The 24179-nt window shown below is 50.2% G+C and overlaps 1 protein-coding gene across 1 annotated transcript in view; it reads left to right on the forward strand.

Annotated features, from left to right (window-relative positions):
- Nucleotides 1-14649, forward strand: part of LOC136718746 (suppressor of cytokine signaling 5) — an 18516-nt gene extending 3867 nt beyond the window's left edge. The window contains exon 2 of the mRNA XM_066696471.1: nucleotides 7965-14649. Within this exon, the coding sequence (XP_066552568.1) occupies nucleotides 7982-9652 (1671 nt within the window). The 5' untranslated portion in view covers nucleotides 7965-7981 and the 3' untranslated portion in view covers nucleotides 9653-14649. The remainder of the gene's footprint in view (nucleotides 1-7964) is intronic.
- The last annotated feature ends 9530 nt before the right edge of the window (nucleotides 14650-24179 follow it).

Raw genomic sequence — 24179 nt, forward strand, 5'->3', positions numbered from 1 at the left:
AAACCAGGGCAGTCAATCTCCCAGGGGGATCTGTACGCCTGCAACACGCGGAGCTCCTCTGTACCCTTAATGCAGGAATTAGAGCGTGATGCGTCAGGCGACTATTAGGGGGGAATTTGCATAGTGGACGTAATGTTTGCACTGCCATCGGCCACGATGGAGGGATAATTGTGTGTCTCCAGACGAGGCCCAGCACGGGGGTGGTCTTCGATGGGTGTCAATCAGCCCTCGTTTCCGGTTATCGGAGCCAAATGACACGTGTCTGTCCGTGTGTGGACTCGGGTGTCTGTCCCATCCCAACAGTGCCTTTACTGACTGTTATTTTACATTTATTTAACTGACTGACTTCTCAGGGCAGTTTTCTTGTACGGCACGGACTCCAAAGTCACGTTTACAGCATGTGACGTGTCTCCCCAGTGACTCATACTCAGTCGCACTGACAGGGCGGCTCTGAAGGCTCTCCGTGGTTGTTGTTCATGATGCGTGTGGAGCTCAGAGGATACCTGCACTGCCTATCAAAGCCCCTGTTTCTTTAACAATGAAAAATAGTTTGAACATTCGGGGCAGCAGGAACACGCGTTGTGAAACCCGTGCTGATGGAGCGGCTGTGGTTCACTGCCGAAGCTCCTGGCGGTCAGTCCCGTGGTTTGAGAAAATTAGTTCCCCTTCTTGTGAGGCTTCCAGTTAGTCTCTGAATGAGTGATAAAACATCCTTCGCTCGGGCAGGCGGTGTTGTTGCCGATTCCTCCGTGACTGTGGTTGTGATTTTCTGTGTCTGTATGTGATATATAAACAGAACAACAGAATTGAATAAAATATAAATTAATCTGAAAAATGAATTGCCAGTAATGGGCATCTCACACGGTCCAGATTTCTTCAAGGCTATTCTGTAGAGAAGAACGTTCTTGCTTTGATTCATCATCCAAGTAGCCTTACATTCATTTGAAAGATTGCAATAGGTACGCATGGAATTACTGTAGTTTTCCCCCAGTTAAAATGAAAGAAAACATTTCATACTGTGCCGTACTATTGCCCTGGCAGAGTGGCACACCGGGGCCTCTAGTTTGTCCACCTGCCGATGTTCCCAAAAGAGACGCAGCTCAGTGTGGTGGTGGAGGGTGAGGCAGGCAGTGGAGGCAGCTGTCAAAGCCCTGTTAAGTCGTGGATAAAGCCATTAAAATGTCCTAGTGCTGTTTATTTAAATCATTCATACAGTGGCGCTGCACTATACTGTAAAAAGCCCCAGATCTTTAAAACGGCTTAATTTATTAATAATAGGCACCACATACCGTTCTGAGTGAACTCCCAGCAGATACAGTGCGTTTCTTCCTTCTTTCATATTGATTTAGGACTTTGGAGTCCCTCCATGTGAGGTTGCCTAACTCCATTCTTCCTGCGCTGTAACCTGATTCTGCTCGGCTGCTGGAAGAGAAACAGCGCAGGCATCGCTGGAGTAGATTTATTCTGTTCACTCCTGGCTGAACTGCTCGGGCTGGTGGAGAGGTAGGGGCTGCGGTTCACGGGCCGCACTTCCCTGCGAGAGCCGCGATGCTAACGGTGAACGCAGTGTAATTGCGTGGGGACGTGTTGCTTGGGCTCGAGTGAGAGACGAGTCTGCTGGGTCTGAAGGCACGTCTTTCTCTGCCTAGCAAATGCTTCCACGGTTTCTGTGCAATTATTTAGGTAAAACCTTAAACCGGTGCGTGCCGTGCTTTTCTGAAAGACATTCACAGCTGTGTTATAGCAATGAGTGGAAGAAAACAAAGTGAACAAATGGTAATCAAACACAACCACGGGTCTTTGTGTCGCATGGGGGCTTTATCTGATCCTGGCCAGGTATGCGAGTGTGGAGGAGAGTGGGGGTGCTGAGAGAGAGGGGGAGAGAAATCTCAGAAGTTTCGATTTGTTCGTCAGTCAGTCAGAAGCGTTCGTTCAACGTTGGCCTTTGTACATACCAAAATGGTGTCAATCTTGATGTAAACGCTGAAAAAGGCGATATTTCTTCAAATTCTTGAAATGTAAGCGCATCAGTACAATATTTACAGCACAGTTGACAATTAAAGCGCCTCAGCAATCTTCCATTTAGATTTATAGGGCCTTGGCACAGAGGTGCTTAAACAGCTTGGGGAAGACTGTGCTTTATTTATTCATTGATTTCTACATAGCATAAGAAACTGCTTCATGGTCGATGACAAACTTCGGCCACAAGGTTCTTACTCAGTTCCTTCCCAGCGTAAAACCAAAGCCTCTTCCGTGTGTGTGAGGCAATCCTGCTGTTAAGGAGTCCGCTGTGGGACCGAGCTGGGTCGTTCTCCAACTCTTCACAGTGGAACCTGAATGATTTTGACCCATTTGGCAAGAATAAAGGAAGCTGGCAGCCAGGCTGGTGTGGGGGATGGGAGAGGAACTCAGGGTTGACTGGATAAAAGAGGTTCAGGAAAGAGACTGCGGAATACCCTCGTCCCGTACCGGGGTTCCTGTTCCACACAAGTTCTTATTTCTCCCACATTACGATTTCTAAAGAAAAGGGCAAATAAAGTCTCTCCCTTGAAGTTCCACGTTCCTATGATTCATTCCGTCACACGGCCGTCTCAAGACTTACGAATGACAGCTAACGCCTAGAAATTCAGGGAATTGGGCAACCCACATGGAAAAAAACAAAACCAACCAAACAAAACGCAAACACAAAACACCCATGGAGATGCAGTGCAAGCATGTCTTGCGTAAGACGAGACCGTGGGGCCGGACGGGTCCCCACTGCAGAACTGGAGCCGAGAGAACAACACGTTTCCCATACTTTTTTTTTTTCAGTCTGTGGTGGAAAACCGTTTTCCAAAAACAACAGGTGTTTTCTGGGTGTCGTCTCGTATCGGCAACTTGATCCTGTAAAGACTGATGCAGGGCTTTAAACCGCGTGTGTGGTAACGCTCTGCACAAGGCCATTAACACACAAACACAGGAAAACAACAACATGTCTGGTTGCAACCTCTATACCTCTTGATTTTGAATGACTCCTTGTAATTGATGCTCAAGGATTGAAATCGTCCTCCAGAGTGATGTCTGGTTGATAAATGATGCAGTGTTTGTCATGCAACTTCTGCATGACTTTTCTAATATCAAAGGCGATAACTCAAACTATATTCTGTCTACACTGTCCCGCTTTGTAAGGCCTGAACATCAGAGCGATTAATATTCAAGGGCGGTTAGACACACAGCTCAGATTCAGAGACAGTCCTTCTCTTTTTTCTTTTCAGAAACTATAAATAATAAAACCAAATCCGTGACTCACAACCTCTGAGGCTGGTGACTCCGAGCGCGGGGTATTGTAACACACCAGTGATGAGTCTCTTTGTCTCGGTTTATGGTTACCGTTTCCTGGTGGGAGATCTCACGGCGGGAGTTGCCCGGCCAACCCTCGGTCCCCCAGCTGCGGTGCGAAGCTTTTCCATCGGTGCGTTCTCGGTGGCTGGTGTTGTGCAGCGAAGGATGGGTTGTGTGCGTGGCAGCGCCGTGGCATCCAATGATCTGCTGTCTTACCGGCTCCTGGGGGAAAGACAACCCCCAAAGTCCTTCAACCGTAGTGCCGTGACCTTGTGAGAGAGGCACAAGCGCCGGTACTCCCGAACCAATCGGCAGCCGCCTCTGTGAAACTCTGCAAATGTGCTGTTTTGGTACTTAATTAGCAGATGGTACTGCGTAATTATGCTGCTGTTGTTTTGCATGTGCTTGGTTAGAAGACCGTTCTGTGTCTACAGAGATTGTTGTAATTAAACCCTACGTCTGGCCGCAAATTATATTAATCCCTCGTTTGAAATATTCTGTAACTGACCGTGGCGTAATTATCAACCTATTTTTTATCTTTTGTCGCAGTTGGTTTACCTGGAAGTATGGAAATGAAGCAGTGGAATAAAATAACCACTGCAGTGTGGCACAATGTCTGAAGGAGCGCAGGAATAAAACATCAACGTGGCTCTCAAAATAAAGAAACGCACTATGTGTGGGAATCTGGGTGGAGGAATTTTGAGCCTTTGACCCTTTGGCACTACTAACGCCGATCAGCGAGAGCAGTTGGGCGACTCGTACCCGTGAGAAGTTGCATCGTGGCATTTGCATGTCTCAGCCGGTCTTAATTAACTACATATTTAACATACTATGGTAAAGTACATGGGTATGAAGGCGGGCAACTGGGGGTTCCTCGTCTCTCAGCGTCCTGTTGTTAAATCCAGGCTTAACGAGTTGGTGTGCAGCTCAGAATTTGGATCAGCTTTACGTCTGCTGTCCACGAAGTGGTTCGAGAGAGACTGTGAACTCAGTCTTGGTGCCCAGACAGAAGTTATCGCTCGGCTCTGTCAGTGTGTGGAAAGCAGAACAGAAAGGTGATTTAAAAAAGAATGTGTTTATCTGGTTTTGTTTCAGGTCGTAGTTTCAGAAACAGTCAGCGGACGAGAGTGGTTTGTGTGTGTGTGTGTTCTCGTTTGGGTGTCACTTCTCTCCGCGCTTCCATTCGTTCTGCCGTGGTAGTGAGGCTCCGGGGGAATGCATGGCCGTGTGCTGAGGGTGTTGGCAGCGAGAGAGAGGGGTGGTCCGTACTCACGGGGCCGTAGCCACGGGGCCGCGGCCGCCAGGGAGCAGCGGGGTCTCGCAAGGCCACTTCCTACACCGCGAGGAAACCAGACGCCCCTGGAGAGGATAATAATAGCCCTCGGCCCAAGAGAACAATTCCCTGTGTTTGGTCTAGAAAGTGATACAGAGTGCCCATGCAGAGCTCAGAGTAACGGGGTGGAAGGACACAGGCTCCTGCTTGTAAGAGTTGTGTGCTGGTGTCTGAAATGGGGCTCAGCCTGGGCCACGGAGTTTCGGCTGGTGTTCGAGTCCCCCAGTTTCTACTGAGTTTACAGAGTTTGATTTCAGCAAAGTTTTACTTGGGGATACAGATGACAATTGGAATGGTCGCATGAGTATATTGAGGTTAATTAAGCAATATCATGCATTGAAATGAAGTTAAGTGATCAAATTAGGGTTGTGTTTTGGTCCCCAGTAAGCCTAGGCTTTTGATAAGCTTATTGCTGCTTTTCCACTGAGTAAAATAGATTGTGTGTCGATTTGTATGAGTGGGTGTTGGCTGGGGTTGGGCTTTTGAGATGCTTAAAATGGGGCAGGGAATCTATTGATGCAACACAATGGGGCATTGTCTCCAGTCTCTTGTGTGCCAGGGCAATGCAGCCTCATCGTTCAGATTACAGAATCTATAGTAGTATCACAGAGGTGCATATACCTGCATGAGGTGAGAACATCCCGATGACAATGGAGAATTTGGTAACGAAACGTTTTAATTAGAGTAACATGAAGATCTGAGAGAGACATTTTGACCTGAGATGGAACTGTGTGGACTCCCTTTGCTCCCCCGGAGTCTGGTGCAGCCTCCCTTCAGCACTTCCTGTTGCAGCACGGAGCACTTCCTGTTTCTTCGGAGGCTCGCTGAGTAGTCTTGCCCCCCCTCGACATCAGCACAGAAAGGGAGAGTGCTCCTCTCTCAGGCACTTTTTTTTCCTCTTCCCTTCTTGAAAGGAAAGTGGGTTTTGGAAGATTTCTGCGTTTCCAAATAATAGTTTAGTCACCGTGGTTGTAAAGATGTTTCTGTTACCGTACGCGTTCCTAAGGTGGGGGGTCAGTATCTGTTGCTGTCGTTTGGAGGTAGACTCCCCCCCGTTCAGGATCTTCTCAGCCACTTCCTGTCTGGCACATACAGGCACGCGTCCTCCTGTTCTCCTGTCCCCTGCGCACAGAGTTCGGCCTCGGCGGCGAAGTGGGTTTGAGTCGGTGACTTGTTTTGGCTGTGCCGTCTGGTCCCTGGGAGCCGTGCTGGGGACAGGGGTCAACGCAGTCGGATACTTGGCGGACTTGCTCAGGTTTCAGCTCTCTGTGCGATGCAGTGTGTGGTATTGTGTTGTAGGGATTTTTATTATCCACTCGGATCTTTAATCTGTGATGTATTAGTGCAGATTTTTTTGGTTTTGTTCTGTTTTTATAGGCATAGGCCAGAGTTGTGGCTTAACAGTTTGTACTTGTTAATAGAAGAGCAATCTCTGATTTGGCGGATTAGAGCGGAGTATCTGTATTCAATGCAAATTACTGTATTATTTATTATTACTTTTAACTTTGCTTTAACTTTAATTGTCTGATTAAAGCTGACAGTGTATTCTGTTTTGTACTGACAGCGTGTTATTTCATTGCAGTGTGGGTGCATGACAGCAGGGCGATACTTGGCATTTTGTCTTGCTTACCTGCTGTCATAATACGAACCTCTCTCCTGTTAAGACTGTAAATCTCTCCCTGTATAATTAGCCTGCCTTTCTGGCTCCAGCCCTGCGGACGAACTGGTGTTCAGTCTGTGCTCCAATACAGCGCCTTTTACTGGGTTTTACTTCGTGCTCAGTAATAAAATACACTGGTGTCTTGTACTTTGTGTCTGTTGCGTTGAAAGTGACTCTTCTCTCCCTTCGTTGCGAGTTTTTGCAAGCTAATCCTTAACCCTCTTCTTCAGATACTTGGCATTTACTCACTCTGGTATGTGATTATTGTTATCGTTTTCCTTTCGCCCCCGAAGGCAGCTCCTAAACATGGCTGTCAGACAACCACAGGGTGTGAGACTGTTGGTTCAGCTGTTTCTGTCCGAGTCTCGTGGGGGTGTTGTTGTTTGTGGTTTGTGTGCTCCCACACACACTGAGGGCTGAGGTATGTAGGGCAGGGGGTGAGGGGTAGGATTCTGCAGTGAGCTTTCAACGTGTGTGTGTGTGTGTGTGTGTGTGTGTGTGTGTGTGTGTGTGTGTGTGTGTGTGTTCTTCACCCTGTAATTGTCGTGCACCTTTACCTAATCGGATATTCTGTTTTTGACTTTCTCGAGCCTGTACGCTTCAGATGAAGTGACCCACGGCCCAGTGAATTCAATGCCACACTGAACGGTGCACTGGAGGGATTTGTGTTGCAGTCTCGTAGTGTACTTTTAAGGCTCAGGGTGAATTTAAAGATGCTTTTGCTTGTGCTTAGCCCTGGAGACCACAGCTCAGTTCCTGCCAATAAAGCATAATGCTGATGCACAAAAGAGAGACTTCGTTGTAGCTCTTGACAGTGTTTGAACAAATTACTTCTTTTAATTGTACAATATCCATCACCCTTTACAACTGCTTTCGGATAAGTCGGCCCAGTACTTCGATATAATGGAAAGCCCCTACACACTCGGCCGGACAGTGGCAGCGTTTGCAGACCAGTTCTCACGTTCTCTCAGACCCCTACTGTAAGCCAGCGTCGCCGCCTGCCACCACATTCTTCTCTCCGCGGAGCCAGAAACAGTACCTCGTCAGGCCTGGACTGGCACACAAATACACCGCATACCAGCACATCAGCTGGGAGCCGATCCATTAGTTCATTTTTAGCCTTGGTCTTGTGTCCCTGTAAGTCTGCCTGGCAACACTTCCCTGCAGTCCCCCCCCCCCTCCTGTCCGCCCGGCTCGGTGGCCCCCAGAGCTGCCGGTACTGCCAGCCCCCACACACCCAAACGGTCCTTTTCTACAGCCCGTGTGACGTAACCGTGCTCTTTGTCGGGTGTCCGGACTGTGGGAACGGCCATCCCCCCGTGTTTGCTCTAGATATCACGGTGACGGACTGCGTGTGTGAAGCCCTCTGACCCGACCTCAGGCTGACCCTTCGCTGCCCTGTCTGCTCTCTGCGAGGTCACGTGACCTCGTGTGACGTGATCCACTGGTTACAGTATCACACAGATACAACACCAGCACGGTGTCAGGTTTCGGTCAGGTCTTAAAACTGCCTCCTGCCAGGACACTGAGCAGGGACTCTGTGTGTAACTGTGTGTGTGTGAGAATATTTGAGTATGTGCTTAAATGATTGTATGAATGAATGATCTACAACTCTATTTAAAGTGCATTTTGTTTGCTCTCTCGTCTCAGGTTGTGGCATCCAATCGATGGAGAAGGTGGGCAAAATGTGGAACAACCTGAAGAGCCGATGCCAGAACCTGTTCCACCCTGAGGGCGGGAGCCGCAGTGAGAGTGTGGAGATGAGCGCGGGCCGCTGCGGCGCGGACCCCGGCCGGGGGAGGCGTCTGTCCGAGCCGTCCCCCCACAGAGCCGCCAGTCCCCGGCGAGGCCTGGCCGCCCTGCCCCTGCTCTCCGAGGGGCTGCAGGCGGCGGCGCGCAGGAACCAAAACTGTGTGTCGGACGTCCCTCAGATCGTGGAGATCACCCTTGACCGGGAGAGCGAGGAGCCCCGCGGCGCAGCGGGTGTCCGGCTGGCCCGGAGAGACTCGTACTCGCGGCACGCGCCCTGGGGGGGCAAGAAGAAGCACTCGTGCTCCACCAAGACCCAGAGCTCTCTGGAGGCGGACAAGCGATTCGGGCGCTCGCGGAGCCGGCTGCAGCGGCGAGAGCGGCGCTACGGCGTCAGCTCCATCCACGACATGGACTCGGCGGGCGGCCGCAGCCTGAGCTCCCGCTCCCTGCGGCAGCGGCTGCACGACACGGTGGGCCTGTGCTTCCCGCTGCGGCCGCCCCCGCGCTCCACCAAGGCACTGTTCTCCACCAAGCGCAAGATCCACCTGTCCGAGCTCATGCTGGAGACCTGCCCCTTCCCCCCCGGCTCCGACCTGGCGCAGAAGTGGCACCTGATCAAGCAGCACACGGCGCCCGTCAGCCCGCAGGCCTCCTCCTCACTGCTGGACGCCTTCGACCCCGCCTTCCCCTCCCCGGAGGACGAGGAGGACCGGCTGCGCGAGCGGCGCCGGCTCAGCATCGAGGAGGGAGTGGACCCGCCGCCCCACGCACAGATCCACACGGTCGAGGCCATGGCGCAGGTCAGCGCTCTGCACAAGCTGGGACCAAAGCTGGCGCCGGGGATGGGCGAGGACGGCCGGGCGGGGGTGGCGGCCGGGGGCGGGGGGGCAACGGCGCTGGTGACGGCGGCCGCGGGGGGGGTGGCATCACCACAGGCGCCGGACTGCGACTCAGAAGAGGACTCGACCACGCTGTGCCTGCAGTCGCGCCGACCCAAGCAGCGGCACACGTCGGGTGAGAGCCACTTCAGCCGGCAGGGCCCCTGGAAGGTGCACACCCAGATCGACTACATCCACTGCCTGGTGCCGGACCTGCAGCACATCACTGGCAACCCCTGCTACTGGGGCGTGATGGACCGTTACGAGGCCGAGGCGCTGCTGGAGGGCAAGCCCGAGGGCACCTTCCTGCTGCGGGACTCGGCGCAGGAGGACTACCTGTTCTCCGTCAGCTTCCGCCGCTACAACCGGTCCCTGCATGCCCGCATCGAGCAGTGGAACCACAACTTCAGCTTCGACGCGCACGACCCCTGCGTGTTCCACTCGGGCACCGTCACCGGCCTGCTCGAGCACTACAAGGACCCCAGCTCCTGCATGTTCTTCGAGCCGCTGCTCACCGCGCCGCTGCACCGGACCTTCCCCTTCAGCCTGCAGCACATCTGCCGCGCCGCCATCTGCCGCTGCACCACCTACGACGGCATCGGGGGGCTGCCGCTGCCCTCCGCGCTGCAGGACTTCCTCAAGGAGTATCACTACAAGCAGAAGGTGCGCGTGCGCTGGCTGGAGCGGGAGCCGATCAAGATCAAGTGAGCGGCTGGACCCGAGACACGGCGACGGCACGCGTGTCTAAAACCCGTCGGCAGTGTCCTCTCAGTGTGGGTCAGGATGGGGAGAAGGGTCAATGTAGTCACTTGCATTATAAGCTCTTTTTCAGTTACTGAACTGTCACAACAAGCAAATGTTTTAGTGTCAAGTTTTATGGTAAATTGTGCAAACCGTAGCGGATCAGTTCTGTCACCTCATTCTCGTCTGCTTGGAGTCCCCGGGATCGCGACGCCTGTATGGGACTGGACGCCGTGGGTGTCATCTGCATGCACCTTGGCAAAGCATCAGCTCACTGTTTTTCTCGCCAATTTGTAAAGTTTCCTTTTTGTTTTGCTTTTTTCTGTGCTTTCTCCAAGCAACTATGGGGCTCTGTCTTACATGCAGTATTTACAGTCAAAACAGTCATATCTGTGTTGGTGGGACGTTGATACTTCACTTACTTATTATTTTTATGTCGTTTGAAATGAAGTAACGGAAACAGACCTGCCGCACAATGTTGTGATCGGCAGACTGAGGGCTGGATTCGGCCCAAGGCTGGGCGTGTCTGCCCGGCGTTTCGGCATTATTTGCAGTCCCAGGACGGGCCATCCCTTTGGTGTGTGAATCTTGGCTAACGGGGGTTTAAAATACACAGAGATGCACTAGCTTGGCCAAAGGGTGGTTTATCCGCACAGTTCGATGTCCTGCGACGGCACACGCCTACATTTAAGCCCATTTACATGCATCGCTGCGTCTTTTTCTATATTATACTTTATGCACTTAATTTGAAGCATGTTACAATCACTGCTCCATGGCAGGCTGAGCTTCAGAAGGACACTGCGGACAGCGATATTATCCTCACATGAAGGGACCACCCATCGCCGGGGGGGAACAAACACTGCAGATAGAGACCCAAGACATTTCTGGTTTAAATCGCATTAACAATCGACAGCACACCATTTTCTCTTATGCAGTGAGCTCAGCAGCTCTCTTCTCTTCGTGGAGCAGAAGTAAAGCCGCCACGCCGCCAGTTGAGGCCCAGAGAGAGAATCGTGTCTCTGTAGGACAGGTGTGGACTGGTCAGCAGTGCGGGGGGTTAACGGCAGCCCTGCTTGTGAAAAAGGCCCATTTTATTTTCCATTCTGACGAATGTCGCTGCTTCAAACTCACGCCCCGTTAGTCTGGGCAAATATCTTCTGGCGATTTAAATTTTTTAGTTAGTTATTCCCTCCTCCAACAACCCCCTGTCATGCTGGACGTGATTATTTGTAGTTTTTTCTGCTTCCGTTTCTAGCCAATATATTTTATTACATAGGATTCTACAAGTTGCTTTAAAACAAGTAGTTTAAAACAGTCTAACATGATGTTATCCTTTTGTAATCGTACGCAGAGATGCACGCCCGCCCCCTCTCCATCACCACTCACGCCGGCACACCGCAGAGAGGACGGAGACCGCGTGCCTTGGCTTTGGCTTTCGTGTTTCCCCTTTCGGTGCCGAAATGTATGAATCCTGCTTTTTGGGGCTTCGTGTTTTCGTAAACGGAGCAGGAGACTCTTTGAAACGGAATAAACTTTATGCACACCGAGCAGACCTGCTTAAGGGAACAGCGGCGACGACGGAGAGGAAAACAGATCCAGAATGGCGGCGTCCTGTTCTTGCTGTTGCACTTGTGTGGTTACAGCGAGGATGCACTCGGGGGTTGCCGGCCTCGGGTTCGATCGCAGACCGCTAGGACGAGGAGAACCTGCCAGGGGGAAGGAAAAACTGTTCCACCCGATAGTTTAAAAGCTATTAAAACCCCGATGGCTGGTTGAAGATCCCACATCTGTGTTTTATCTCATTAATGCTTTTCTTCGTTGTTGTAATGACGAGAGCGGCAGATTTATTTTTCGGCCTCTGATCTGGTGAAAAAGTAACCGATCCACCCCCCTCCACAGTTTGCTTCTCTACAGGAGCTGATAAATGACTAATATATAGATAGATAGATAGATGGCACAACAATCAAAAACATGTACACATACACATTTATTTTATATATACGTATTTGTCCCCAGCAGATTTAATTACCTATTAGTGATCATGTAGCGTGCGGTGAAACCTGGTAATCCAGCACACTCCTGTCGTGGCCCCTGTGTATTTCAAACCCTCATGGGGGGGAAACAAAACTATATATACTTAAATAATCCTCTCTGTAGACGGGGAACAGACCAGCACGGTCCTGGGGTCTCCAGAACCGATCTTCACTGGACCTGTCATAGTTTTAGCGTTTTCCAAGTGAATGGATTCCATCAGCAGCCAGCTCCGAAGAGCCAGATCTAGAGGTGGTGGGGGCGGGTGCGGGACTATATTTTGCACTATGTAAAGCCTTACTGCTCTCTCACGTACCGAGAAGTGCCTATGTTCAGAGAGCTCCCGGTTCTGCAAACCCCCCCCCATCCTCGCTGTCAACGGCTCGTCTAGGGTTGTGTAGCAGGACGTCTTTTTGTGCAATACAGGTTGTCTGCGAGGCTAAGAGACATTAATGGTTTACTGCCTCCTAGACAGACAGGTAATCGAGTTCAAAGCGGAGGTTTCTCGTGTCGGTTGGGGATCTGTGTGTCTCTGGGCGGCCCAAAAAGAGAAGCGGAGAGAGCGGAGTTGAGTATTGGCTATTGTCCTCAAACTGTTAATGAGGGCATTCCCCTAATTGGCTCTGTTCATTAATTGCTCGGGGGAGACCTTTCTCTACTCCTGTTACTCGGTCCTCTGAGCCCCCAATCCCCGTCACGGCACCTTTAAACTCCCTCCTGCTCTCCACTTTGGGTCACCCTGTACATATATGCCAGTTAACCAGTTATTACTGTTATTATTATTATTATCATTGTTTATCTTTTCCTTTATTTACAAACCGCTGGACTATACTGTGTATGAAACTATTAACGTTTATTTGTATCTACGGAGAACATGCTTCAATTGTAAAACCCACACATACAAGTGTTCATATTAATATTACCAGCATGGATAACCTTGAATTTGCACCTGAATATGTGTGTCCGACTGTGTCCTCTGTATCCCCCCGTGCAAGACCCCCTGTCCATCGCGACGCAGCACGGCCAGATCCGGTGTGGACTGGTGCGCGGGCCGCGTCGGAGTTGTCTCCGCACGAAGACGCCGCAGCTACGAGAGTGTGACAGTAATGTGAGCAGGACCTGTCTGTGGTGATGTCTGTGCTGTGGTCATTGGAAGTCTGAATATAAGTTTGTTTAAATTTAGCCTTTGCTAAAAAAAAAAAAAACAAAAAAAACAATCCTTCCCCGTGTGATTTTTTGTTGCCTGGGTTGGGAGGACGGTGGGGTCCTTCTGCGTGTGTTTGCGCTCCTGCACGGCATCCTGTCGGGTTCCTATAGACCCACTCCCTGTTGTTTTTTGTGTGGGGCCACCCGACACCTGGAGGCCAGAAATGTGCTTAATCCGCTCGTGCAATAATAACCACAGAGCAATTGCACAGTTGGCGATTGAGAACGGTTATTTTCGTGGCCGTCCAGTAGTAAATAATGTCCTGCACTTCATTTCCTTCTAAAATTGCCAGCTTCATTGCAAACTGCAAACACAGGACTTGGAAGTGAAAATGTCTGTCACGCATCTGTCTGTCAGACGCCAGATATATCGGCTGTGTGCGAGTGGCATGTCTTACTCTGCAGTGGTAGATGTCCTTAAACCAGTGAGATTTTCATGGGGGACTTCGAGTTCCAGGGGTGCAGAAACCTCTTCATTTATACCGTTTGACACGAGACGTTTCAGTCCCAGAGAGAAAAATGTTTCTCACGCTGCGCTTGTTAAACCAGTGCGCTCCTAAAAGTTCAGTGAATCAATTAAACCGTGATACACATACTATAGTAAACATGGCCAAACAGTCTCGTTACTGTGCATTTATTGTGGTAAACTTTCATAAGGGTGTTCAGAGCCCAACACGAAGAAACTAGCTTTATACCTTCAGGGTTTCTCACGCTGTAGTGAAAAGACCCGGCCGGAGAGTCCCAAATGAACATGGCAGTCCTGTTATTGACGCCTGCTGTTTGTGTTTGAGGGCCGAGTCCAGTTGCTAAGTAGTTTTAATCCTTTTTCACATTGCCGTCAGTGATTTCCTGATCCCAGAGAACATAAGTGAAGGATAAGATCACCCTGTTCAACGAAACCAAGAGGCAAGAAGGAAAAAAAAAATTAAGTTGTGTGCAGGAAAATACATTTTTCTCTCCAAAGAATGCAATTTTTTTTTAATCGGTTTTACAAATCAAATCTTCCTTCTGCGTCAGAGGGCGGCCGCCGACACTGCCCTCGACATTCTGCCACAAAGAGACTCCCTTATTTAGAGGGAGGGACCAGACACCCCGAGCTGCTCCCGGGTGAGCTCTGCGCTGAAGACTTAAATCATTCAAATGCGTTTCTGTTCACGATTAAATGCTTAGTTTACCATCATGAGGAATAATATTTAGTGCGCTAATGTTGTATTGCCTGCTGAGTGTGACTGAAGCTTATTCATTTGTATTTTCTTCACTCTGTCTCACCATATTTACGCTCTTCTGTTGCTGTACACTGTCTCTACACGGGAGCCGATGTCACCACACACTGGGGGAGGAGACGGGCTTTGACGAAGATTGGCGTAACGAACTGAGCATCCTTATTGCATACGCGTCTCCGGCCTTATTTGCTTTAATTGACTTAACGAGGGGCTGCGCTCCGGAGTTCAGCGCTCGGCCCCGGGCGAGGCGGCGCTTTCTCTGCTGCTGCTGATTTGGAAGGATTTTACTCTTATTTTCTGACTTTTTAATTTCTCATCTTCTCCATGTTTGTGTTCTCCCTCTGTGCTGCTGTCGAGCGCCTCACGAGCGCCAGTCGTTATCGGTAGCTGCTGTAGATCTTCGTCTGCAGAAACATCTGTATGGTGCAACACATCTGTCACACCTGGTGCTTTGGCTTTTGCTGCATTGTCTTAATATTGAAAAATAAAACCATTCTGAGTCTATTCTCTGTAGTTGTCTGCTTTCCCACAGACTACACAATCACGGCACGCCGAGCCCCTTGAGCAGAACCTGCCAGTGCTCGAGGTTATCGGTTTCAGGTTCTCCAGAGCTTCTAAATCGAAGCTGGTGTGAGGTTTGTGCTGGATTACTGTCATTTTTACACACGAGTGCCCCTATGTTTCCTCACTGCCCACGGTCATTTATTTACACAAAATGGTCCCGTAAAGACCATATGAAGTTAAGTGCTGCAGGGTTAAACAAAATGAATGAGTATATAAGAGGCTGGGATCGTACCCATCTCAGAATCGGCAGAATTGTCTGCTGATTTTTTTTTTCACCATATTTTAGTTTTTGTGTCCCTGGTTCTCGCAGCACTGGTCATCAGTCCACTCCTCTCTCTCGTTCCTCCGCTGGGCAGGAGCGTGCTCTCTGATTGTCAGAGCGGGTCTTTATACGCGGGCGGTGGGCTCGACTCCGGTCCTGCCCAACTCCCTGTCTGCCCGGTGTCAGCGAGCTGCTGTTTCCTACATAAACATTTTCGAAGGGGGCAGAAACGGGAGCCGTAGTGGGCCGCGAGCGGGGAGAGAGGCCCGGGCTCACGGGGGGCGGAGAGCGGAAAGGCCTCCGAAACACAAACAGCCACGCGGAAACAAAAAGTGGGCAGCAGCCAAGAAACACAGGATCACAATGTGGAGAGAGTCGAGCAGTTTCGCACGCTTTACATCACGCCGGACGAACACCACAGAAGACACGGGAAGAGGGAGAGGGCTGGGCTTTATCCTGAAGGGCAAATAAATGCACAGAGCAGCTTTTACTGCCTGGTAACCTTGCCTGGAGGGTCTACTGCTCTCTCAGCCTGTGATTGAAAATAACCACAAATGTTTCGTTTTAATTTGTTCATTTATGTGTGTGCATTTCATTTATTTATTTTATAATCTGGCCTACAAAACAGAAGGGGATGCTTGGAACCCTGCAGTCATTGAGGCCACCGGGCGCGTGCAAGTCTGATGGGTTTGATGGTCCTGCGGCCGCCCCTCTCTCTGTCTTTCTTTTTCTCTGTCTCTTTCTTTTTCTCAAGCTCCTTTTGCTCTTGGAAACACTCCCTCTCTCTGCCCCTTTTTCTGTTTCTGCTATCCTCTTTTTCTCGTCCTCTCCCTCCCTCTCTCTCTCTCTCTCTCGTCCTGCTGTCCCCCCCCACCCCCCCACCCCCCGTCTCCTCCTCCAGCTGCCCTGCGCTGCCGAACCTCGATCCACTGCAGGTTTTTTTTCAAGCCGTCAAGTCTTTCAATGAGAGATGGAGATTTCTTTTAATGACCTGACCTAATTTCCCAATAATTAAACGACCTTGAACAACTTCTGCTTCTCTCAAAAGCCCCTTTTCGCAGCCGAGGCGAGCGTAAGCCGATTGTACGCATTCCCCTCGGGATTTCTCCGCTGGGCTCGGCGGTAAGTCCCAGGGCAGGATCTAGGCAGCAGCAGCACATTTGCAGAACATTACGGTTCAGTCTGGCTGAGACGGCCGAAGAGGAAGGAAGCCCTGAACAATGTTGTAATATCTCATTCCCCGAGCACCCCCCAACTCCACAGTGACTATGTATCTACGGCCCTCTGACGCATTTCTGAACAGAGACCCGGGATGGGGGCGAGCCGATCTGCCCCAGCCTCCCGGCCCTCTGTGTGTGGGCATGGCCGGGCCTCAGGGAGAGCAGTCTGCGTTTCTGGGTGCCATCCAAGTCTGTCATGCCACGGCGCTCACTGACCTCCCCCTCACCTCCAGGCAGGCAGGCATATTTCAGAGCCAGAATACATCCTCAGACAATATTTTGTGCTCGGATGTTCGAAAGCGAAATGCTATGCAATATGGCTGCTATTTTACAGGCAGCGTGCTCTAAATCAGCGTATCTATGCTGTGCCACGCAGCGGGAGGGGGGGCTCAGGCAAGTTTGATTAACTAAGAAAATGTCTGCCTACTTGAAGGGATGATTCCACAAACACACTTTTTCTTTCTTCACCCAAGCGTGATGTCGTGCATCAATTTTCCTGCCAAGCAGAGCGCATTTTATTAATTTAAAAAGAAAAAAGCTTTTGCAAAGTGAAGTTTAATTCCCGGTACTGAATGACACCGTACGAATAATGTCTCGTGCAGCCAGGGCTCTGTGCTATACATCTATATAAACCTTTTCTTGCGGTGCTGGAGTCAGCTCTGTTGTGTTTAAAATAGCTCTCACCCCCCCAGCCTACTGTACAACATCAGCACTTGGCTGCCCTTCCCTAAAACTGGCAGGCCGGTCTCACTGCAGTCGGCTGTTCCCCGAGTGGCTTCGGACCTCTGTCGTTCAGGGAAAACATATGTTTCCAAAACTATATGGTTTTCATCTTGTCTGCATATGGATTTAATAAGAATAAGTCCCAACGAGCATCTGCACAGTGTGGGTGAGCGCAGGGCTCGTCCTTTCGGTTATAGAAACACCAGAGAACATGAGCGACATGTTCAACCCACTCATCTTTCATCAGTCCTTTCTTAGTTTCTTTACTTATTCTTGCTAAACAACACAACACGCTGCTCGGGTACGGAGATATGGCACCATTCGCGGTGCGGACAGGCACAGCGGTGCTCTGCAGAGACGAGAGCTTTATTCAAGCCCACCCGCTGGACACTACTGCACATACATAGCCCAGTGTTCAGTATTTTCTATATCTAACACTACAGATGAGACCGTTTGCCAGTTTGTGGGGCTTGGGGGTCCGGGGTCCCCCTGGTGGTTAGGGCGTAGGAACCATTGAGGCTATAAGGCTGTGGCATACAAGTAAAAGGGCTCTCCTTCACACAGTCGCACAGTTCCCAGACCCCCATGAAGACCCCTGACCACTTCTCCCTGGCGTCCTGAGGTCACTGTGCAGCCACAGCTCTCCCGCAAATGAAACACAATCCTGGTGTCTCTATCCTCTTCCTCCCTGCATGGTTTTGTAGAACAGTTGAGAGTAAGATGATTCTCTGGACAGCGACTAGGAGCCTGCAGACCCTGTGTTCACAGGCCACCCTGTGTGAGAGGGAACAGGCTGTTCCTGGACTGAGATCCCAGCGCCTGGTCTGGCTTGTGGACGCCTCGTGGGCCGCCAGGGCACAATGACTGGAAGAACTGACACCGCAAAGCCCACCCGATCGTTACGTCCTCGCTGGTGTGAGACCCTGGACCCCCGAATGAGTGTTGCAGACAATCCCATTGGGGGCTTCTCTTACAAATACACCCACACACACAAATCTGAGACACGAAACCACATTCTGTTAATTGGAATCCAACAATCACACCGCTGGGCGAGACGGAGGCTTTGTCAGTGAGGTGGGAAGAGACCTTTCTCCGAGAAGCGTGAGTCAGTGTGTGCCGGGCCGGGGGCAGGACACTCTTGTGCGCCTCCCCACAGCCTAAGGTGGGAAGACCGGCCCGCTATGAAGCAGCCTTTGATTTCCACATTGTGAGGAGAGAGGGATGTATGACTGCACTTTCCACCGGTGCTGGGGAATTCTCTGAGTCATCTGCTTAACGTTAAGCGACGCTGCCCCTCACACACTCACACTCACACATTGGGATTGGATCTGATCATGATGCCGGAGTCTTTAATTTCAGCCCACCCTCATGCGAAAGAGGCTTCCCTCTGTGTCTTCTGCCTTCCTTCCTGGCCTCGATACTCAAACTGGGATGGATATCAGAACCAGATGTGAGCCATTTTCCACAGACCTCTGAGTGCTTTATAGGTTAAGTGAAAACCTCATCATCGGTCATCTGTAGTGAATTGGCCCTGTCTGAGCCGTGTGGGCATGTCCAGGGGACAGGAAGACATCTGTGAGATCTGGAGCTGAACCCCTCCGATGTGTTGGGTCTGTGACACATTGCAACGTAAGAGATTGCTTTGGGGTTCGTAAGGGGGTAATGGTGATAAACAGTGCCACTGAGAAAGCCATTGTAACTTTTTGGCTTTGGTAAAGGACTAGAAAATAATAAAAATAAAAGGAAATGTCACAGTCTTGTCCCCCACCCTGAGTGTTTCAAGCTGTTGGCTGCAGGGCCGTCCCAGTTCCCCTCGCACTGTATGTTTCTCACAGCTCAGACATGGATAGGTGTGTTGAAAAGGTAGAGGGGAAACCACCCAGACTATGAAAATATCGGGGGCTGCAGTGTGAGGGGTTTGATTCGAGTCGTGCCATGTGTGCCGAAGAAGTCGTGTTCTGCTTTAAAACTATGAGAGTGCTAATGTTTAATTAATAACAGGCCTGCTCGGCTGATTTAAACCTCCCAGAGACTGCGAATGTGTCTGTGTCCTTTTGGAAGTGAGACTCTCACTGGCCTCCTCAGCTATTCTAAAATCTTGGACACGTGAGCACTTTGAGTCTAATTTGGTTGGTGGATTTATCACACCCTGTGCCACCGTGTCTCAGCATCCCAGTCCCTGGCAGCAATTAGATCACATATGACCGTGTGTCTAGGAGTGTCCGTGTGCTGCAGGAGTGCCGATCTCATGAACAGAATCGCATCTTTCAGAACAATTCACCCCACTGAGTGTCACCCGACTGAGTCCAAACTGCAGCGGCCTGAGTGGGGCTGCCGTTCCTCCCAGCAACACCAACCACAGCTAGCCAGGAATTTGACTAATTGAGAAGGAATCCGCAGCCCCGAACAGGAAGTGTAATCACATGGGCGAGAGCCGAGCTGGAGAAGCCAACGAAATGAGGAGCTGGGAGTTCACTCTCTCCAGTGACTCTTGGCTGCAGAGGACAGCGGACTGGAGCCCACATTTTAATCGTGACTGTCAGGATCGTGGAGGAGTGCCCAGATATGAAAATAATATTATTTTATTATTAATGTGTTTTATTTATTTATCTCTAGTCCCTGGGGGATGGAATTTTCTCCACAGCTCTTTCAATCCTCGACTCGCATGCTGTTAGGTTTTTCTCCCCCAGACTTTTTACAGGAATTGTAGCTGAATGTTAAATAAATCTCCACATTCCCCCGAGTGCCGAACACCTGTGTCTCTGAGAGGGAGTGCTTTAATACATTACACAGCCCTGAACTGCTTCATCTTTTTTATTTTTTGAACATTTAACACTAAAAGAAAGAAATAACCTGGAGCATATGTCCATTTTGACCAGTTAACCAGTGACAGCTCAGTGGAAGGATGGCAGCGCTTATGTTGCAGATATGAGGTGTCTCTCAAAGCTGCCTGGGTTTGTGCCGTACATATGGTGCTGATCCGGGTTGCTCAGTCCACTTCCTTCACACAGCAGAGACCCCTGCTGGCTCGGGATATCGATCTCGATGCCATGATATTACTTTTTAAAATAAATCAAGAAGATAAGAATCACTCTTTGCCGCACATGATTCTAAATGCTTGTGGTGGTTTATCTGTCTCTTTAACCGTGATAATCCAGTTCTCCAGGAGATCTGTGCCGAATTCCTCTCATACTTCGTCACGTCCAAAGAAGGATGTGCTGACCGCTGGCGGGGAGCCTACCCTCCCAGTGATTTACTAAATATTTCATATGACGTCGGGCCCAAGAAGAGTCCGGTTACACGCGAACAGCGCCTCTTTGAAACGGCTGCCGGGGAAGGAAACGGGACAGAACAAACAAGACCCTCTTTATTCAACACGTGGTCGTTCCCACCCGCAATGGAGTCCGGCTACAAACAAAACGAAATAATACAATAAAAACGAAACACTGCCCAGTAAAGCGTCGGCAATGGTCACCTATTCGTTCTCCATTCTGAGCAACACGATTCAAAACAAAGGCTCTTCGTCATGCCAAGCCCCCAGGGGACACGGAAATACAGGATGATTTACACCAGACGCCGACCCGCCCCTCTCCTGAGTCCGGACGGCAGAGGCACCAACGAGGCACTTTTTAGTTTTCTTCTTCTATATATACAGTTGTTGTTGTTTTCTCTCTGTCCGCCCATTCTGTCTCAAGAACAAGCTCCAATTCTTCTCTGTCTTCATTCGTCTGTTAAAATCTGAGCAACACATGCTGCTGGGCTGCCTTCATCTGTCTCGGGGTGATTGATGATATTTTCCTGGTTTGGGGTTTCTTGTGAATGAGCCATCGGTCCACCTGCAGCCCAGCCTCTGGGGAACAACCGAGCGTTTCGCAATGGCTAAAAATAACGGCTGTTGTGTGTGGAGAATAGGACCAGGAGAAGTACAGCAAATATCTTAATTAACCACAAGACCACGACGGCCTTATTTATAATCTCGACAGACCATCTACAGTGGCGGAAAGGACACAGGTCTGAGAAATTAATCTTTCACCAGCTCCCCCTTCGTAAAGGAGTGTACGCCTCTTTCACTCTTTCAGCACGGCACGGTTTGGTGAGGTTAAGCTGAAGTTAGACCGTGGAGTTGAGAGGGCTACAGAAATGAAAAGCTGTGGTCACTGTGTGTCGTAGCGAAGGAAGTCAACTTCAGTCGGTTGCCCCGTTTATTACAATCGTAATAAACTGTCCAATTGTTCAAGTCGCGAATGAGATGAAACACAAGGATCTGCGTCTCCCTCCCTGGCAGCGCGGCTCCTCTGCGCTCAGTGTGGAGCACAGGGCCCGATCACGCGATGTGGTTTACTGAAATTTCCTGCAATAAAACCATGATTGAGAAGACACCCATAAAAGCACGAGGAGAGAACAAACGGCCAGCCTGCCAACCCTGGCGCCCAATACACTAAGCACTATTGTTTACTGCCGTGCTGCCATTTTGCGCTGGTTTTGCTGGTTGAATGTTTCTTGTTTTCATTCAACATATGGCAAGAGCTGCCTCGGCTGCCAGGCCAAACCATAAGTATTTCCTGATTGACTCCCTTTCTCGTATAATTATTCCACAGGCCCTCGCTTTTACAGCCGAGCGTGTTTTTGTTTTAGGATGACATCACTGCCGCTCTGGATAACAGCTCAAGCGCAGGGTTTCATGGCCGGAACTCGGCCGTCGGGCTGGAGGGTCAAACGGGAGTCAGGGCATGGGCCGCTCACGGAGATCAGCGCTCCCTTCAGACACACGGGAGGAGCACGATTGAAAGCACATACTGTTCTGGCACTTTTATTAGCATGCATTCGCACTGCTGCCCAATCTGATTTGCACATAGCCTAAAAGTATAAATAAATAACTGACCATATTTCATTGCTCGTGGTTGGAAAGCTTGGTCATGGAGTAACGAACGTTTCTTGACCTTTAATGGTTTGTATATGTTTTATTTTGCTGTTGTTGCTTTAAAATAAGTACCAACTGGCATCCCTGCCCTCCCAGGTTCTGACCCTGGTTGTGACCCACTCTGTTATTCATTCCTCATCTGCTCTGAGTGTGTCGACGCCTCGCAGTCTGTCTGAGGGGTTTTCGGGCAGTCGCTATGTTTTCACCAACCCATTAACCATCTCCAGGGGAGCCGCCCCTGCCCTCCTGTCCGCCTGCCACTGCTGCCATCACCCTTATGAAGCGCTGTCTGCGGAGAGCGTAGCCAGGGCCGTACAGAGGCAAACTCGGGGACTCCCCGGAAAGCGTTGTGTGTTCATGTGGCCCACGTTCTGCGCTCACCGGGGCCCCAGTGCAGCCGAAGTGCTGTTGCTTCCAGATCGCACCATCTGAAGGAACGCCCCCCGCCCCCACACCTCCTGGTGCTTGTTAGTCATTTGTAACAAACTTCTTAATGAGTGTTTTTTTTGTTGTTTTGGCCTCTCTATGGTTTCTTCAGTGTTTGTTTGTAGGATTAGTATGTTTTTCAAACGGACACATTTCTCCGTGCAGAGAGGCTGACGGTGCAGCCAATCTTATCCCAGAGTTATCTGTGAGTAAACACACACACAGAAAGCGTGAAAGCGGGACATGTTCACCTCAGGTTGCTGTCATGTGTGTGGAAGGGGCTCCTTGTATGTCTTTGCCATGTGGTTTATCTTAGGGAAAGAAATTAACCATTTAGAATTAACCAAACACAAAGCGGTGAAACTCAGACATTCGACATGAAAAGAAGCTCGAAGGGAAACAGGAAGTTAGGGGTGGCATGTGCCAACACTCGCCGTGCCTCACTATGTGTGTGGTTAACGTTCAGCCGCTCAGGAGAGACTGCGCCGACAGCAGGGAGAAATGCCATCCCTTCGCCATGGCCCTTTCGTACTGGGGCCATCATTCTCTGTTTATTTTTTATTTTTTTGTGGAAAGTGCTCAGTGTTTTTGCCAGACTGAGAGAGGGGGAGGGAGACGAAAGTAGAGGAAAAGCCATTGCGGAGTCAGACACCTTCTTCTGGGGTCTGTGGCCGGGCAAGGTCCGAGCGCCGAGAGGCCAAAGCCACAGCTGCAGCCGCCTTCCTGTGAGTGAATCTCGACAGCAGCGTCGGTACGGCCGGGGGAGAGCAGGGCTGCCAAGCACCGGGGACAGCATGTTGTTCCTGGCTCTGGTCCAGACGAGCAGCGCTTGCGAGACCCATTATTAAGTCCTGCCCGGAGAGTATAACTGGGAGGAAGCTGTGTAATAAAAGCGAGGAGCGAACGTCCCGTACATTTCATTTTTTTTTCCCCAGCCTCTTAAACTCTCTGTGACCGCGGCTCCGCGTCAGCTTGAGCTGGGCCTGCTGGAAAGCTCCTCCTAGACATCTGATTTTAATTTAGGGCTCGCAGAACTGAGACTCTGCTAATGCACAGATTGATTGTTGCCCGACGGAGATTCTCTGAGCTGCAAAAAGTGCAGCAGAGACAGTGGGATCAATGCGATTCAACACTTTTGGTTATGAGAGTTTTATGTTTATGAGCTGCAGCGGAGTTGAGTTTTATATAGTTGACGTGAGCAGAATCTCAGTCAAGTCACATGAGACGCATATATATCCACACATAGGTTCAGAAGGCCTTGTGTCCGTCTGCTCGGTGGGCAGGACAGTCATCCATTGTTCCGATCCGTTTTGAACTATCCTATAAATTATTTTTTTATACAATCAATGCACTGAATGCCTGCATTGTACTCCGAAATCTGTTGCCAACCTCCATGAAGTAGACATTCCTGGGACCCGGCATCATTTTCATATTTAGTTTTGACGTCTATTCCAGTTCATATTCTGTGTTTCCAGCGTGTTTGAAGGAAGCCAAACTCTCTCACTGACAGTATACAACTCAGAGGGTGTGTTGGGTTATTGGCAGAAACCCCTCGGACGGTTGGAAGTGTTCCTTGTTAACGCAGAAGCTGATGAGCGACTCCTTGGACGGCTACATTGGGCGGCGGCAGAAACAAACAAACAAACAAACAAACAAACAAGCACACAGATTAGGCTCCCTGGAGAAGCATGTGGGATTTTGTTACTCATGTGCTAAAGCTGTAATTAAACCCCAGACGAACCTTTTAAACGCCTTCCTAACCCCAGGCTGCTTTCTCCTGCCCTGTAGTTGGGAGATCACTGGCGGACTTGGGGAGGTGGTCATGTTTGTAGATCAGGGCTGTGCATCTATAACAATCCTGCAACCTTAATAGGTCTCCCTGAATCATCTGGGCCTGGGAGTCACGGGTCGAACGGTG

The sequence above is a fragment of the Amia ocellicauda genome, chromosome 23 (genome assembly GCF_036373705.1).
Source record: "Amia ocellicauda isolate fAmiCal2 chromosome 23, fAmiCal2.hap1, whole genome shotgun sequence".
NCBI classification, from domain to species: domain Eukaryota; kingdom Metazoa; phylum Chordata; class Actinopteri; order Amiiformes; family Amiidae; genus Amia; species Amia ocellicauda.